The sequence below is a fragment of the Pelodiscus sinensis genome, chromosome 12 (assembly GCF_052426305.1).
Source record: "Pelodiscus sinensis isolate ZL-2025 chromosome 12, ASM5242630v1, whole genome shotgun sequence".
NCBI lineage: Eukaryota > Metazoa > Chordata > Testudines > Trionychidae > Pelodiscus > Pelodiscus sinensis.
The window spans coordinates 407,603-425,386 of record NC_143063.1 but is presented as its reverse complement, the minus strand read 5'-3'; the positions used below and the strand labels follow the sequence as shown (position 1 = coordinate 425,386).

At 56.4% G+C, this 17,784-nt stretch overlaps 1 protein-coding gene across 1 annotated transcript in view; it reads left to right on the top strand.

Moving 5' to 3' along the window:
• The first annotated feature begins 638 nt into the window (after positions 1-638).
• CALB2 (calbindin 2) overlaps positions 639-17,784 on the top strand; it is a 65,202-nt gene continuing 48,056 nt past the window's right edge. Inside the window, exon 1 of the mRNA XM_075940654.2 lies at positions 639-804. Within this exon, the coding sequence (XP_075796769.1) occupies positions 714-804 (91 nt within the window). The 5' untranslated portion in view covers positions 639-713. The remainder of the gene's footprint in view (positions 805-17,784) is intronic.

Sequence of the window (17,784 nt, the reverse complement as noted above, 5' to 3'; positions counted from 1 at the left end):
CTCTGCTGAGGTTAACAATAAAGGGGCCGACAAGCACCAGCGAGGGGTAGTGGAGCTCTGCCAGAGACCTCCCCATCTGGTGACCACTGATCAGCCCTCAGGATAACTATTACTACAAAGCTGGGCTAAGACACAACAGCCCTGAATTCTCTTAACCAAGTCCCGTCTCTGGACATGGGAGCCACAACCTAGAACAGTCTTGACATTCTTCGCGTTTAGCCCAGTTTGCTCTGGACTCCTTTGCAGTAGGTTCAACTGGCCTGTTTACAAGACCAGTGCTCTCACTCCTGAGCTATGTACTGCAAGCCCACCAGTTCTCTTTGGAGCCCAAAGCACCCCTTGCAATAGGGATTCACCATGTTAGGGCTAGCAGGCTGTGATACAGACAATAACCTTTTTAGCTAGATCTGTTAGCTCCTGCTATGCAGAAATTCCCGGATGTTTGTGAAACCCTGGAAACACTGATCTTCCCTTCAACTTATCACCCTTCTATGCCCCACACCTCCCAATTTCTCTCTTGCATTCCCTTCCTTTGTCTATAGTATATTGGCTTCTCAGAGTCTGTGCACCCTCTAGTGGCTGCCAGGACCCTGTGCCAGCTCAGGAAGGTTTATATAAAGGCAGAGCAGAGAGACAGGCTAGAGATATTGGCGAGATCGCAGCACTGAAGAGAGGAGACAGAGCAGCACAGAGGGTTGCCTTGGCAGCTGACCATGGCGGTGAAGCAGCAAGCCCCTTACCTGCACTTGGCTGAGCTCACAGCATCCCAGTTCCTGGACATCTGGAAACATTACGATTCTGATGGTCAGTAAGAACCCCATCCGCAGAACTTTTTTTTTAATTCTCAGATACTTTTAGGAGGGTTTTTTTTTTTTTTTTTAAATCAACCCTTCAATAGCTGATGATAACCCATTCCTGAGTGCTATTGTTAGACCCAGCTTGGTGTGCATTTGGGCTTTGGAAATGTGTATTTTACTATTGGGACTATTGTAAAAAAACTTTTCCTAACTGCACGTTTTAAGGGGCTTTTTATCATTATTAATTGTTAGAAAACTTTTCAGTGGACACCGCCCCAGCTAGGAGACCTTGGTACTCAATATTGTACACGAGTCTCATGGCCCATCTGCTCTGGTGTGACATTGTTTCCAACACCTAAGCTACAAGGCTGTGCACTTGTGGGAGACATGGTTAACTAATATCTGTCTTTGTAAATGCAGAGCTGGCCAGTGTTTTGTTTTGTTACCCTAATAGTTTTCTCTCTGGACTCACCCAGTGTTATCTCCATTCCCTTGTGATACTGTTCTGTGTCGTAGGTCGGGTAGTCCAGTAATCCTCCTTCTGCTGGTAGTGTTTGACAATCAGCTCAGTCCAGTTCTGATGCAGAATAAAAGTGACAATTGTGAAATTAAACCCAGGAGAAGCACAGAATAACATAGCTGAAGTCAGTAGCATGGTACTGGGTTGCAACTAGGTTGAATTTTGATCCTGGTCTGAAATCTCTGAAGAGTCCAGCCCTTTAGTCACTAATCTAGCTTTTATCCTCTGTGAGGTAGCTTGAGAAATGGAATGTAGATACGGTAGTTACGTTGGCAGCAAACGAAGTTAAGCAGATGCCTGAGGAGGAAGGAGTATGCTAGGATGGCATGAGCTCTCTGTGAGCAAGACAGCTAGCACCATTCCATAGATGAAGGTTTAGAGGTGTCATGTCTTTTCAGTCAGCTGTTGGCTTCAAAACTAGATGGCAAGTGAAATTTTGACAGCTTTGATCCATTTGAGCTCAGAGATGCCTGAAAACAAAAACTGGGTTTAAATCTGTCCTCGTGGAGCAGAAAGAGCTCCCTGGTGCATATCCTATTCCTTTATTTCCTTTCTTTGCCCCTCTTGAAGCAGGGCAAGAGCTCAGCTGTATAGAAGAGTCTCTATACAGCTTTTATTTCAAAGTGCCCAACTTCTCTGTCCTGGTGAGCTGCTCTCAATGGCCAGTTTGCCAAGTAAGCCAATCCTGAATCATAGCCACTCGCAGAAGCTTCTAAGCTGTCCATGTACCTGGTCCTGAAACTGTGACATCAACCCATCCTGCGCAAAAGGAATGTCCTTTGTGTGAATTCTGTTCTTTTAATTAATTGCAGGGCAGGTGGGACTCCAGGATCCTCATTCAGAGGGGAGTAAGGAGTGCTGCTATACTGGCTCCCTGAGTGTTTACAATAAACAAATAACTTCTTATTAGTTTCAAGCCCCTCCACACCCCCACCCCAGCTAAAGATACTGGCAGGCTTTCATGGGACACAGAGCTGAAGGTTTAGTCTCTGGCAATATTGGCTAACTGGAAAACACTTGGTGGGGAGTTAAAACATAAGTCCTGACACAGCTGGAACATCTTAGACAGTGTGTTGACATGTAAGCTGGGCAATTTCTGAGTGAATCAGTACATAGGAAGGGGACAGGGAGAGCAGAGGGCTTCCCAGGAGACAGGGGCACTTACTTGGCATGACTGATGTGCCAACTGGTTATTATTGTCATGCTAGCTTATCATTAGCTACGTCCTTGCCATTGCATCACCACTGACAACAATTAGAGCAGAAGGCAAAAAGCAGATGTGCGCCTAAAGCAAAGCCCCAAATCGAAACACCTCTGAATCTGCAGGGACTCCAGATGATGCCAGCTTAGCCCCTCTCATGCAGAAACTCCTCAGTATGGTAACGCTGGGCTGAGAAGATGAAGCTGAATCTACAGGGGCACTGCAAGAGGGATTCTAGGGTACAACTGTCATGGAGTGGCCTTTGCTTATGAGTCCAGGGAGCCTTCAGCTACTTGGGAATTTATAATGGTGAAGGGAAAACACAAGATTTAAAATCCAGTAGCAGGAAGGAAAGTGAACAGCAAAGCCTCAGGAACAAGGAAGAAGAGACAGTGGCAGCAATGAAGTAGGAATTAAGATCAAAGGACAGAACAAAGATTCAATGGGAATGTCTCCTCCATCTCTTTCTTTCTGTGGTTTAGGGTTTGTTCATCCAATCATCATTTTTAGTTTTCAGCCTTGTCTTTGGAGAGCTTCTCTCCCTCTCTCTCCCCCGCCCAACCCTTCCTCCCACCAAGCCTGGGGAAGGAAACCTCTCCGGATTATCATTTCTCCCTTCAGGGTATTGCAGAGACTAATTAAACAAAGCCACCTGCTAAAGAAACACTTGCCTCTCACTCCACAACCCAACAAGCCTCTGTAAACAAACAACAAAACTGATCTGGAGAAGCACTTGCAGAAGGGATTGGCTTGGGTTCATATGCTTTCAAAATCTGTTTTAAAAATAATCATAATTGCGTCCCTTATCTAATAGTTTCAATCCGGCAGGAAATATGCTGGGTGTTGAGCACAAAGCACTCCAAAGACTCATTGCTGGTTGAGCTAAAATAATTACAGCGCTCTTTGCACTGGCAAAATGACTGCTAGCTGGGGCTTAACATCTAAGAGTACAAAGTACCAACTCTATTCTGTTCCTTGAGTTGTAAGCTGAGTCCTGGTGCAAAAACTTGATTAGCAGCAATGATGAAAGAATAGATGGCAGTTTCTGTGCTGCCAGCATGAAAGAAATTGTGGCAAGTTCTGCTCTTAGTTACATTGGTGTAAATTGGGAGTAATGTCACTAAAATTAGTAGTTTGATTTGGCTTTACATCACTGTCACTAAGATCAGGATTTGCCCTCCTCTGCCTTTTTTTTAAATTTATAACTGAACAGATCTGATCAGCATTCGCTGAGCGATTCAGTACAGAATGTCACAACGTCATTTCTGCTCAATCACTAGTCCAGCCAATGCTGTAAAAGGCTATGCTTTTACACTGCCACTTCCCACTGCAGTAACAAGCCCTTGCCTGTTTTCTTCCTCAACATTGGAAGCAAGGAGTAGAGTTAATTTGCTTTAGTAAGAATATTCCGCACGAAGTCTCTCAGACTCAAAGGCCAGAAGGGGCTATTTTGATAGTACAGCCTGTCCTCCTGTAGCATGCAGGCCAGGGGTTTCACCCTGTGATTTTTAGGGAGACCTATATGTCAGGGTCTGGGAGGTTCTACTGAGGGGTTTGGGGGAATGTAATGTCTACCATACAGTAAACCCCAAGGGAAACATGCTCAATGTACTATGGAAGTAGAGAGCTGCTATATTTGGGTCATATCTGTCCTTGATAAGGGCTGCACATGAAAATATTAATCCATCTGCTGGACCCTTGGAGTGTCACAGAAAGGCAGGTGGGAGCCATATTTGCAAATGAGAATGTGCTGACCTATCCAGTAAACTTTGCCAAAGCCCACAGGTGACTAGCTGGTGAATGCGCCTTGTTTACTTTTGCACCCACTTAAAATAATTTTTCAGTCCTAGTGGAGTTGAAGATTTTCAGGCTCGAGGCAGCCAAGGGCTCGAATCGAATGTCCAGGGAAATTCATTAGCAACAACCAAAACTCAGCTTACTTTTCTTCCTGGAGTTTTCTTTCCCTTTGTCATTTTATCCTCTGCCTCTCATTCACTTCTTAAATCTTACAGATGTGTCAATTTCTAGCTGGGTTTTCTTTCTGATGCCAGTTCTTCCTGTCTGTCTTTTGCCCCTTCCAACCAATCCATGTCTTTCTCTCTTTCTGATTTCCCAGATCTCAACATGAGCTACAAACTCCTCAGCTCCTAGAAAATGCAAGTCCCCAACCCCCATTGACTTCAATTGGTTACTCATACATGGGCTGAGCCAAATCCCAAATGAAACCAAAAGGCTCCTTTTCAATGGGCTTCAGAGGCAGAGCTGGGCTTCCATTCACCTTTCACGAGGCTGAAAGACTGCTCTGCAGAAGAGCTAGCCACACGGTGGGAGTTCATGAGATAATATGCCAGTCTTTGGCATTGACCAATAAAGCTTGAGTACTACCAATGGTTCCTATTAGGCAGCTTTTTATTCATGGCACTCTTGTCTTGTGCAGTGTGTTTGAGCTATGCCATCCTAAACTGTGTTTTATTAACTGAAAAAACAAATGGTCTGGTAGCACTTTATAGACTAACAAAACATGTAGATGGGATCATGAGCTTTCGGGGGCACAGCCCACTTCTTCAGATGACCTGAGTGTTGGATATCTAGGACCAAAATAAATGGGGGAGACAGGAGCAGGAGTGGAAGAAGGGAAAATTCGGGAGGGAAGAGCAAGAAAATACAGCGGGTAAAAAATATATCAAGGGAAAGCGGAGCTGGAAAGCAATAGGGAATACAAATAGTCTATAAGCACCTAAAGGGGGCAGATAAGAACCATTAATTAGCAAACAACAAAGTGTTTTATTAGTCACTAGGTGGCGCTGTGTGTGATGTAACTTGCTCACATTCATCTGAAGACGTGGGTTGTGCCCGCTAAAGCTCATGATACCATCTACATCAGTGGTCTCCAACCTTTTTACACCCAAGATCACTCAGAACAGGCGCAGATCTACAGCCCCGCCCCTTCCTTGAAGCCCCACCCTCTCTATTCTCCTCCTATCCATCACTTGCTATCCCAAGCCCTTACTTACACACTTTGGCAGTGTCTAGACTGGCAAGTTTTTCCGCAAAATCATCTGCTTTTGCGGAAAAACTTGCCAGCTGTCTACACTGGCCGCTTGAATTTCCGCAAGAACACTGACGCTCTCATGTAAGATCGTCAGTGTTCTTGCGGAAATACTGTGCTGCTCCCGTTTGGGCAAAAACCTTCTTGCACAAATCATTTGCGCAAGAGGGCCAGTGTAGACAGCACAGTACTGTTTTGCGCAAAAAAGCCCCGATGGCGAAAATGGCGATCGGGGCTTTTTTGCGCAAAACCGCGTATAGATTGGCACGGACGCTTTTCCGCAAAAAGTGCTTTTGAGGAAAAGCCTTCCTGCCAATCTAGATGCGTTTTTCCGAAAATGGTTTTAACGGAAAACTTTTCTGTTGAAAGCATTTCCGGAAAATCATGCCAGTGTAGACGTAGCCTCTGATAAACAGTTTATTTTTAAATTATGCAATATATAAAATTAAAATCGCATATTTATAGTTATGAAATAAATGGTCTGGTTTTTATTCATGCTATTTAAATCTAAAATGAAGCATTTATAATTATACATTTTGTGGGGACAGTGTTCTGCGGCTGGGGGCAGGGGAGAGGGAACAGGGTGCTGGGAGGGCAGAAGACAGGGTTCTGCAGCTGGGGACAGAGTGCCAGTGGAGACAGAGTGGGGCGGGAATAAGGACAGAGTTCTGTGGCTGGGGACAGGGGAGCGGGGACAGAGTTCTGTGGCTGGGGACAGGAGAGCGGGGACAGAGTTCTGTGGCTGGGGACAGGGGAGCGGGGACAGAGTTCTGTGGCTGGGGACAGGAGAGCGGGGACAGAGTTCTGTGGCTGGGGACAGGGGAGCGGGGACAGAGTTCTGTGGCTGGGGACAGGGGAGCGGGGACAGAGTTCTGTGGCTGGGGACAGGGGAGCGGGGACAGAGTTCTGTGGCTGGGGACAGGGGAGCGGGGACAGAGTTCTGTGGCTGGGGACAGAGGAGCGGGGACAGAGTTCTGTGGCTGGGGACAGGGGAGCGGGGACAGAGTTCTGTGGCTGCGAACAGGAGAGTGGGGACAGAGTTCTGTGGCTGGGGACAGAGGAGCGGGGACAGAGTTCTGTGGCTGCGAACAGGAGAGTGGGGACAGAGTTCTGTGGCTGGGGACAGGGGAGCGGGGACAGAGTTCTGTGGCTGGGGACAGGGGAGTGGGGACAGAGTTCTGTGGCTGGGGATGGGAGTGGGGACAGAGTTCTGTGGCTGAGGATGGGAGTGGGGACAGAGTTCTGTAGCTGGGGATGGGAGTGGGGACAGAGTTCTGTAGCTGCGAACAGGAGAGTGGGGACAGAGTTCTGTGGCTGCGAACAGGAGAGTGGGGACAGAGTTCTGTGGCCGGGGGACGGGAGTGGGGACGGGAGTGGGGACAGGAATGGGGACAGAGTTCTGTGGCTGGGGACGGGAGTGGGGACAGAGTTCTGTGGCTGCGAACAGGAGAGTGGGGACAGAGTTCTGTGGCTGGGGACAGAGGAGCGGGGACAGAGTTCTGTGGCTGCGAACAGGAGAGTGGGGACAGAGTTCTGTGGCTGGGGACAGGGGAGCGGGGACAGAGTTCTGTGGCTGGGGACAGGGGAGTGGGGACAGAGTTCTGTGGCTGGGGATGGGAGTGGGGACAGAGTTCTGTGGCTGAGGATGGGAGTGGGGACAGAGTTCTGTAGCTGGGGATGGGAGTGGGGACAGAGTTCTGTAGCTGCGAACAGGAGAGTGGGGACAGAGTTCTGTGGCTGCGAACAGGAGAGTGGGGACAGAGTTCTGTGGCCGGGGGACGGGAGTGGGGACGGGAGTGGGGACAGGAATGGGGACAGAGTTCTGTGGCTGGGGACGGGAGTGGGGACAGAGTTCTGTGGCTGGGGACAGGAGAGCGGGGACAGAGTTCTGTGGCTGGGGACAGGAGAGCGGGGACAGAGTTCTGTGGCTGGGGACAGGGGAGCGGGGACAGAGTTCTGTGGCTGGGGACAGGGGAGCGGGGACAGAGTTCTGTGGCTGGGGACAGGGGAGCGGGGACAGAGTTCTGTGGCTGGGGACAGGGGAGCGGGGACAGAGTTCTGTGGCTGGGGACAGGGGAGCGGGGACAGAGTTCTGTGGCTGCGAACAGGAGAGCGGGGACAGAGTTCTGTGGCTGGGGACAGGGGAATGGGGACAGAGTTCTGTGGCTGCGGACAGGGGAATGGGGACAGAGTTCTGTGGCTGCGAACAGGAGAGCGGGGACAGAGTTCTGTAGCTGGGGACAGAGGAGCGGGGACAGAGTTCTGTGGCTGGGGACAGAGGAGCGGGGACAGAGTTCTGTGGCTGGGGACAGGGAGCGGGGACAGAGTTCTGTGGCTGCGAACAGGAGAGCGGGGACAGAGTTCTGTGGCTGGGGACAGAGGAGCGGGGACAGAGTTCTGTGGCTGGGGACAGGAGAGCGGGGACAGAGTTCTGTGGCTGGGGACAGGAGAGCGGGGACAGAGTTCTGTGGCTGCGAACAGGAGAGCGGGGACAGAGTTCTGTGGCTGGGGACAGGGGAGCGGGGACAGAGTTCTGTGGCTGGGGACAGGGGAGCGGGGACAGAGTTCTGTGGCTGGGGACAGGAGAGCGGGGACAGAGTTCTGTGGCTGGGGACAGGGGAGCGGGGACAGAGTTCTGTGGCTGCGAACAGGGGAGCGGGGACAGAGTTCTGTAGCTGGGGACAGAGGAGCGGGGACAGAGTTCTGTGGCTGGGGACAGGAGAGCGGGGACAGAGTTCTGTGGCTGGGGACAGGGGAGCGGGGACAGAGTTCTGTGGCTGCGAACAGGAGAGCGGGGACAGAGTTCTGTGGCTGGGGACAGGGGAGCGGGGACAGAGTTCTGTGGCTGCGAACAGGAGAGCGGGGACAGAGTTCTGTGGCTGGGGACAGGGGAGCGGGGACAGAGTTCTGTGGCTGGGGACAGGGGAGCGGGGACAGAGTTCTGTGGCTGGGGACAGGAGAGCGGGGACAGAGTTCTGTGGCTGGGGACAGGGGAGCGGGGACAGAGTTCTGTAGCTGGGGACAGGGGAGCGGGGACAGAGTTCTGTGGCTGCGAACAGGAGAGCGGGGACAGAGTTCTGTAGCCGGGGACAGGGGAGCGGGGACAGAGTTCTGTGGCTGGGGATGGGAGCGGGGACAGAGTTCTGTAGCTGGGGATGGGAGTGGGGACAGAGTTCTGTAGCTGCGAACAGGAGAGTGGGGACAGAGTTCTGTGGCTGCGAACAGGAGAGTGGGGACAGAGTTCTGTGGCCGGGGGACGGGAGTGGGGACGGGAGTGGGGACAGGAATGGGGACAGAGTTCTGTGGCTGGGGACGGGAGTGGGGACGGGAGCGGGGACAGAGTTCTGTGGCTGGGGACAGGGGAGTGGGGACAGAGTTCTGTAGCTGCGAACAGGAGAGTGGGGACAGAGTTCTGTGGCTGGGGACAGGGGAGCGGGGACAGAGTTCTGTGGCTGGGGACAGGGGAGCGGGGACAGAGGTCTGTAGCTGCGAACAGGAGAGTGGGGACAGAGTTCTGTGGCTGGGGACAGGGGAGCGGGGACAGAGTTCTGTGGCTGTGAACAGGAAAGTGGGGACAGAGTTCTGTGGCTGGGGACAGAGGAGTGGGGACAGAGTTCTGTGGCTGGGGACAGAGGAGTGGGGACAGAGTTCTGTGGCTGCGAACAGGAGAGTGGGGACAGAGTTCTGTGGCTGGGGACAGGGGAGCGGGGACAGAGTTCTGTGGCTGGGGACAGGGGAGCGGGGACAGAGTTCTGTGGCTGGGGACAGGGGAGCGGGGACAGAGTTCTGTGGCTGGGGATGGGAGTGGGGACAGGAATGGGGACAGAGTTCTGTGGCCGGGGGACGGGAGTGGGGACGGGAGTGGGGACAGGAATGGGGACAGAGTTCTGTGGCTGGGGACGGGAGTGGGGACGGGAGCGGGGACAGAGTTCTGTAGCTGCGAACAGGAGAGTGGGGACAGAGTTCTGTGGCTGTGAACAGGAGAGTGGGGACAGAGTTCTGTGGCTGTGAACAGGAGAGTGGGGACAGAGTTCTGTGGCTGGGGATGGGAGTGGGGACAGAGTTCTGTAGCTGGGGACGGGAGCGGGGACAGAGTTTAGTTGCTGCGAACAGGAGAGTGGGGACAGAGTTCTGTGGCTGGGGATGGGAGTGGGGACAGGAATGGGGACAGAGTTCTGTGGCCGGGGGACGGGAGTGGGGACGGGAGTGGGGACAGGAATGGGGACAGAGTTCTGTGGCTGGGGACGGGAGTGGGGACGGGAGCGGGGACAGAGTTCTGTAGCTGCGAACAGGAGAGTGGGGACAGAGTTCTGTGGCTGGGGACAGGGGAGCGGGGACAGAGTTCTGTGGCTGGGGACAGGGGAGCGGGGACAGAGTTCTGTGGCTGGGGACAGGGGAGCGGGGACAGAGTTCTGTGGCTGGGGACAGGGGAGCGGGGACAGAGTTCTGTAGCTGCGAACAGGGGAGCGGGGACAGAGTTCTGTAGCTGCGAACAGGGGAGCGGGGACAGAGTTCTGTGGCTGGGGACAGGGGAGCGGGGACAGAGTTCTGTGGCTGCGGACAGGGGAGCGGGGACAGAGTTCTGTGGCTGGGGACAGGGGAGCGGGGACAGAGTTCTGTGGCTGGGGACAGGGGAGCGGGGACAGAGTTCTGTGGCTGGGGACGGGGGAGTGGGGACAGAGTTCGGGGAGAGGGGTCAGGGGAGTGGGGACAGAGTTCTGTGGCTGGGGACAGGGGAGCGGGGACAGAGTTCTGTGGCTGGGGACAGGGGAGCGGGGACAGAGTTCTGTGGCTGCGAACAGGAGAGTGGGGACAGAGTTCTGTAGCTGCGAACAGGAGAGTGGGGACAGAGTTCTGTGGCTGGGGATGGGAGTGGGGACAGGAATGGGGACAGAGTTCTGTGGCCGGGGGACGGGAGTGGGGACGGGAGTGGGGACAGGAATGGGGACAGAGTTCTGTGGCTGGGGACGGGAGTGGGGACGGGAGCGGGGACAGAGTTCTGTAGCTGCGAACAGGAGAGTGGGGACAGAGTTCTGTGGCTGCGAACAGGAGAGTGGGGACAGAGTTCTGTGGCTGGGGACAGGGGAGCGGGGACAGAGTTCTGTGGCTGGGGACAGGGGAGCGGGGACAGAGTTCTGTGGCTGGGGACAGGGGAGCGGGGACAGAGTTCTGTGGCTGGGGACAGAGGAGCGGGGACAGAGTTCTGTGGCTGGGGACAGAGGAGCGGGGACAGAGTTCTGTGGCTGGGGACAGGGGAGCGGGGACAGAGTTCTGTGGCTGGGGACAGGAGAGCGGGGACAGAGTTCTGTGGCTGGGGACAGGAGAGCGGGGACAGAGTTCTGTGGTTGAGGACAGGGGAGCGGGGACAGAGTTCTGTGGCTGGGGACAGGGGAGCGGGGACAGAGTTCTGTGGCTGGGAACAGGGGAGCGGGGACAGAGTTCTGTGGCTGGGGACAGGGGAGCGGGGACAGAGTTCTGTGGCTGGGGACAGGGGAGTGGGGACAGAGTTCTGTGGCTGGGGACAGGGGAGCGGGGACAGAGTTCTGTGGCTGGGGACAGGGGAGCGGGGACAGAGTTCTGTGGCTGGGGACAGGGGAGCGGGGACAGAGTTCTGTGGCTGGGGACAGAGGAGCGGGGACAGAGTTCTGTGGCTGGGGACAGGGGAGCGGGGACAGAGTTCTGTGGCTGGGGACAGGGGAGCGGGGACAGAGTTCTGTGGCTGGGGACAGGAGAGCGGGGACAGAGTTCTGTGGCTGGGGACAGGGGAGCGGGGACAGAGTTCTGTGGCTGGGGACAGGGGAGCGGGGACAGAGTTCTGTGGCTGGGGACAGGGGAGCGGGGACAGAGTTCTGTGGCTGGGGACGGGAGTGGGGACAGAGTTCTGTGGCTGGGGACAGGGGAGCGGGGACAGAGTTCTGTGGCTGGGGACAGAGGAGCGGGGACAGAGTTCTGTGGCTGGGGACGGGAGTGGGGACAGAGTTCTGTGGCTGGGGACAGGGGAGTGGGGACAGAGTTCTGTGGCTGGGGACAGGGGAGCGGGGACAGAGTTCTGTGGCTGGGGACAGAGGAGCGGGGACAGAGTTCTGTGGCTGGGGACGGGAGTGGGGACAGAGTTCTGTGGCTGGGGACAGGGGAGTGGGGACAGAGTTCTGTGGCTGGGGACAGGGGAGCGGGGACAGAGTTCTGTGGCTGGGGACAGGGGAGCGGGGACAGAGTTCTGTGGCTGGGGACAGGGGAGCGGGGACAGAGTTCTGTGGCTGAGGACAGGGGAGCGGGGACAGAGTTCTGTGGCTGAGGACAGGGGAGCGGGGACAGAGTTCTGTGGCTGGGGACAGGAGAGCGGGGACAGAGTTCTGTGGCTGGGGACGGGAGTGGGGACAGAGTTCTGTAGCTGGGGACAGGGGAGCGGGGACAGAGTTCTGTAGCTGGGGACAGGGGAGCGGGGACAGAGTTCTGTGGCTGCGAACAGGAGAGTGGGGACAGAGTTCTGTAGCTGCGAACAGGAGAGTGGGGACAGAGTTCTGTAGCCGGGGACAGGGGAGCGGGGACAGAGTTCTGTGGCTGGGGATGGGAGTGGGGACAGAGTTCTGTGGCTGGGGATGGGAGTGGGGACAGAGTTCTGTAGCTGGGGACGGGAGCGGGGACAGAGTTCTGTAGCTGCGAACAGGAGAGTGGGGACAGAGTTCTGTGGCTGGGGACAGGGGAGCGGGGACAGAGTTCTGTGGCTGGGGACAGGGGAGCGGGGACAGAGTTCTGTGGCTGGGGACAGGGGAGTGGGGACAGAGTTCGGGGAGAGGGGACAGGAATGGGGACTGAGTTCTGTAGCTGGGGACAGAGGAGGGGGGACTGAGTTCTGTAGCTGGGGATGGGAGTGGGGACCGAGTTCTGTAGCTGGGGACGGGGGAGCGGGGACAGAGTTCTGTGGCATGGGACAGGGGAGTGGGGACAGAGTTCGGGGAGAGGGGCCAGGGGAGTGGGGACCGAGTTCTGTGGCTGGGGACAGGGGAGCGGGGACAGAGTTCGGGGAGAGGGGACAGGAATGGGGACTGAGTTCTGTAGCTGGGGACGGGAGCGGGGACCGAGTTCTGTAGCTGGGGACAGGGGAGCGGGGACAGAGTTCTGTGGCTGGGGACAGGGGAGTGGGGACAGAGTTCGGGGAGAGGGGACAGGAATGGGGACTGAGTTCTGTAGCTGGGGACAGAGGAGGGGGGACTGAGTTCTGTAGCTGGGGACGGGGGAGTGGGGACAGAGTTCGGGGAGAGGGGCCAGGGGAGTGGGGACAGAGTTCTGTGGCTGGGGACAGGGGAGCGGGGACAGAGTTCTGTGGCTGGGGACAGGGGAGCGGGGACAGAGTTCTGTGGCTGCGAACAGGAGAGTGGGGACAGAGTTCTGTAGCTGCGAACAGGAGAGTGGGGACAGAGTTCTGTGGCTGGGGATGGGAGTGGGGACAGGAATGGGGACAGAGTTCTGTGGCCGGGGGACGGGAGTGGGGACGGGAGTGGGGACAGGAATGGGGACAGAGTTCTGTGGCTGGGGACGGGAGTGGGGACGGGAGCGGGGACAGAGTTCTGTAGCTGCGAACAGGAGAGTGGGGACAGAGTTCTGTGGCTGCGAACAGGAGAGTGGGGACAGAGTTCTGTGGCTGGGGACAGGGGAGCGGGGACAGAGTTCTGTGGCTGGGGACAGGGGAGCGGGGACAGAGTTCTGTGGCTGGGGACAGAGGAGCGGGGACAGAGTTCTGTGGCTGGGGACAGAGGAGCGGGGACAGAGTTCTGTGGCTGGGGACAGAGGAGCGGGGACAGAGTTCTGTGGCTGAGGACAGGGGAGCGGGGACAGAGTTCTGTGGCTGGGGACAGGGGAGCGGGGACAGAGTTCTGTGGCTGGGAACAGGGGAGCGGGGACAGAGTTCTGTGGCTGGGGACAGGGGAGCGGGGACAGAGTTCTGTGGCTGGGGACAGGAGAGCGGGGACAGAGTTCTGTGGCTGGGGACAGGGGAGCGGGGACAGAGTTCTGTGGCTGGGGACAGGGGAGCGGGGACAGAGTTCTGTGGCTGGGGACAGGGGAGCGGGGACAGAGTTCTGTGGCTGGGGACAGGGGAGCGGGGACAGAGTTCTGTGGCTGGGGACAGGGGAGCGGGGACAGAGTTCTGTGGCTGAGGACAGGGGAGCGGGGACAGAGTTCTGTGGCTGAGGACAGGGGAGCGGGGACAGAGTTCTGTGGCTGGGGACAGCGGAGCGGGGACAGAGTTCTGTGGCTGGGGACAGAGGAGCGGGGACAGAGTTCTGTGGCTGGGGACAGGGGAGCGGGGACAGAGTTCTGTGGCTGGGGACAGGGGAGCGGGGACAGAGTTCTGTGGCTGGGGACAGGAGAGCGGGGACAGAGTTCTGTGGCTGAGGACAGGGGAGCGGGGACAGAGTTCTGTGGCTGGGGACAGGGGAGCGGGGACAGAGTTCTGTGGCTGGGGACAGGAGAGCGGGGACAGAGTTCTGTGGCTGAGGACAGGGGAGCGGGGACAGAGTTCTGTGGCTGGGGACAGGGGAGCGGGGACAGAGTTCTGTGGCTGGGGACAGGGGAGCGGGGACAGAGTTCTGTGGCTGGGGACAGGGGAGCGGGGACAGAGTTCTGTGGCTGGGGACAGGGGAGCGGGGACAGAGTTCTGTGGCTGGGGACAGAGGAGCGGGGACAGAGTTCTGTGGCTGGGGACAGGAGAGCGGGGACAGAGTTCTGTGGCTGAGGACAGGGGAGCGGGGACAGAGTTCTGTGGCTGGGGACAGGGGAGCGGGGACAGAGTTCTGTGGCTGGGGACAGGAGAGCGGGGACAGAGTTCTGTGGCTGGGGACAGGGGAGCGGGGACAGAGTTCTGTGGCTGGGGACAGGGGAGCGGGGACAGAGTTCTGTGGCTGGGGACAGGGGAGCGGGGACAGAGTTCTGTGGCTGGGGACAGGGGAGCGGGGACAGAGTTCTGTGGCTGGGGACAGGGGAGCGGGGACAGAGTTCTGTGGCTGAGGACAGGGGAGCGGGGACAGAGTTCTGTGGCTGAGGACAGGGGAGCGGGGACAGAGTTCTGTGGCTGAGGACAGGGGAGCGGGGACAGAGTTCTGTGGCTGAGGACAGGGGAGCGGGGACAGAGTTCTGTGGCTGGGGACAGGGGAGCGGGGACAGAGTTCTGTGGCTGAGGACAGGGGAGCGGGGACAGAGTTCTGTGGCTGAGGACAGGGGAGCGGGGACAGAGTTCTGTGGCTGGGGACAGGGGAGCGGGGACAGAGTTCTGTGGCTGGGGACAGGGGAGCGGGGACAGAGTTCTGTGGCTGGGGACAGGGGAGCGGGGACAGAGTTCTGTGGCTGGGGACAGGGGAGCGGGGACAGAGTTCTGTGGCTGGGGACAGGGGAGCGGGGACAGAGTTCTGTGGCTGAGGACAGGGGAGCGGGGACAGAGTTCTGTGGCTGAGGACAGGGGAGCGGGGACAGAGTTCTGTGGCTGGGGACAGGGGAGCGGGGACAGAGTTCTGTGGCTGAGGACAGGGGAGCGGGGACAGAGTTCTGTGGCTGAGGACAGGGGAGCGGGGACAGAGTTCTGTGGCTGGGGACAGGGGAGCGGGGACAGAGTTCTGTGGCTGGGGACAGGGGAGCGGGGACAGAGTTCTGTGGCTGGGGACAGGGGAGCGGGGACAGAGTTCTGTGGCTGGGGACAGGGGAGCGGGGACAGAGTTCTGTGGCTGAGGACAGGGGAGCGGGGACAGAGTTCTGTGGCTGGGGACAGGGGAGCGGGGACAGAGTTCTGTGGCTGGGGACAGGGGAGCGGGGACAGAGTTCTGTGGCTGGGGACAGGGGAGCGGGGACAGAGTTCTGTGGCTGGGGACGGGAGAATAAGGACAGCGTTCGGGGAGTGGGGACAGCATTCTGTGCCTGGTGAGTGGGGGCTGGGGAGCAGGGTGTCAGTGGAGGCAGAGTCTCCCCTGTATCTGCCTCCTCCCAGGATTCCCCCCGGCCGAGGGAAACCAGTGCGTGCCTCCCCCGGGGCTGGATGCGCCCCGCGCGCGCCTGCCCCAGGGCCGACCCCCCACACCTGCACAGGGAAGACCTGCGCGTGCACGTGCCTGCCCCAGTGCTAAACCCCCCCCGCCTGCCGCGGGGCCGACCCCCCCCCCACGCAGGGAAGCCCCACACGTGTGCGCCGGCCCAGGGGACCGAACCCCCCCAGTGCAGGAAAGCCCTGTCCATCCCCAGGAAGCCGGCACTACCTCCATTTTCACTTGAAGTAGGTAATGGGGTTTCTCAGGGGTGGGAGGGAAATGGGGGCGGGGCAGACAGGACGCCTCACAATCGACTGGTCGAGGCCTCTCGGTCGACCACTCGATCGCAATCAACCTGTTGGTGACCACGGATCTACATCATAGGATCCCAAATCGGGGGGTGCACTCCTTTGGGGGATGTGAATAAATTCCACGGGGGTGCGAGGCAACCTAGCCTCCCCATCGTCAATCCCCCACCACCACTAAGAAAGAGCCCTGGTTTGGGTGTCCGCCCGAACATGCGCAGATTGAGCTGGCTGGGCAGGGGGGAGAATGGAGCATCCCGGGCAGACTTCAAAATAGTCACCTTAAAAGGGCACTGCCTGCTCTCCTCCTTGCCTGCGGAGATTGTGAAGGCTAGGACTAGACCAGGTTTAAAAGAGAACTAAAGAAGATAAATTCATGGAGGTTAAGTCCATTAATGGCCCTTAGCCAGTATGGGTAAGGAATGGTGTCCCTAGCTACTGTGTGTCAGAGGGTGGAGATGGATGGCAGGAGAGAGATCGCTTGATCATTGCCTGTTCGGTTCACTCCCTCTAGGACACCTGGTATTGACCACTGTTGGCAGACAGGGTACTGGGCTGGATGGACCTTTGGTCTGACCCAATATGGCCAATCTTATGTTCTTAAAAAGGCAACTTTTTTTTGTGTGTGAGAGAACAACTTTTCCCCTTGAGTACCGGCATTTTTTATTTTTCTTTAAACAATGATCCTGGGAATTAAAGGGGCCGTGAATGTTTTTCGGCCCCGGTCAGTTTCTTTTCTTTCTTTCTTTTTTTTTTTCCTCAAGTTTTGCTGATATTTTTTTGGAGAGAGGGGGCGTGAGGGTTTCTCAAAAATCAAAAAGGGGGTGTGATGCCGAAAAGTTTGGAAACCACTGATTTACATGTTTGGTTAGTCTTTATGATGCTGCTAGACTTTTTGTTGTTTTCCAAGTTGCTGCCAACTCGGATACCAGAGCAAAGGATCTTCTGGGAGACACATCTCTGGTGTCACTGTCTGAGAAGGAAGCTTGATAGCCTGCTGTTAGAAGCAACCCGACAGCATTCTGGGTACAAAGTTAGTGCCCTGGGTTCTCACTCCCCTGAAATACTGGCCTCCTTAGGCAGCACACTCATGGAAAGGCCAGGGTACCTCTGGGCAACTGGCAGATTCCTCCCTCTTGAGAGACCTTCCCATTTTCTCAACCTTGCAAGTTAGCTCAAAGTGGAACCCCCCATCTTTCCTGGGGCTACCTATACGTCCTAACACAGAGAGAGGGCAGAAGGAAGGGTCTTGGCCCAACTGCAGGGCAGGAGTCTCACCCTGTCCTCAAAGTGCTCAGAGATACAGTGCCAGGCAATTCACTAAGGAGGTATGGCCTGCCAGCTAGGGACCATTCTCCCCTGCTGGTTGTCCCATATGCTATGGTGTGGGGCTTGGTGACAACCTATGCCCAGCATGCATGCCCTAGCTCTCCTGCTGGATCCTGACCTCGCTGTCAGATTCTCATGACAAAGGACATATCATGCAGCATCCCTGCTTCCTCTTGCAGTGATAGATAGTAGAGATATTGTCAACACATTTCTTGGTCCTTAGCAAACAAGGGGTTAAGCTGAGCTCAGCATAGGCAGATGATCAAGGAAAAATCTGAGCAGTGCCAGGACTATGGCCTTAGGGCCGGTTGGGTGCCATACTCAGGGTTCACTGGGCTGGCTTACAGTTCCCCAGTGTGGGGTTTACGTTAGAAGCACTAAGCCTTGAGATAAGAAAGACCTTGCAAGTGTTGAGAGCTGGTTCCTTGCTGGCTTTCTCCATCAGTTAAAGCCTCCCCACACTGCTTTTCTTTCCCACTTCAGAGGGTTGCTAAGAGTCAGTGGTGCTTGGGGCCCTTCGTAGACTTTAAGGCCTAGAGAATGTGACCTATGAGGGAAGGCGGAAGGAAT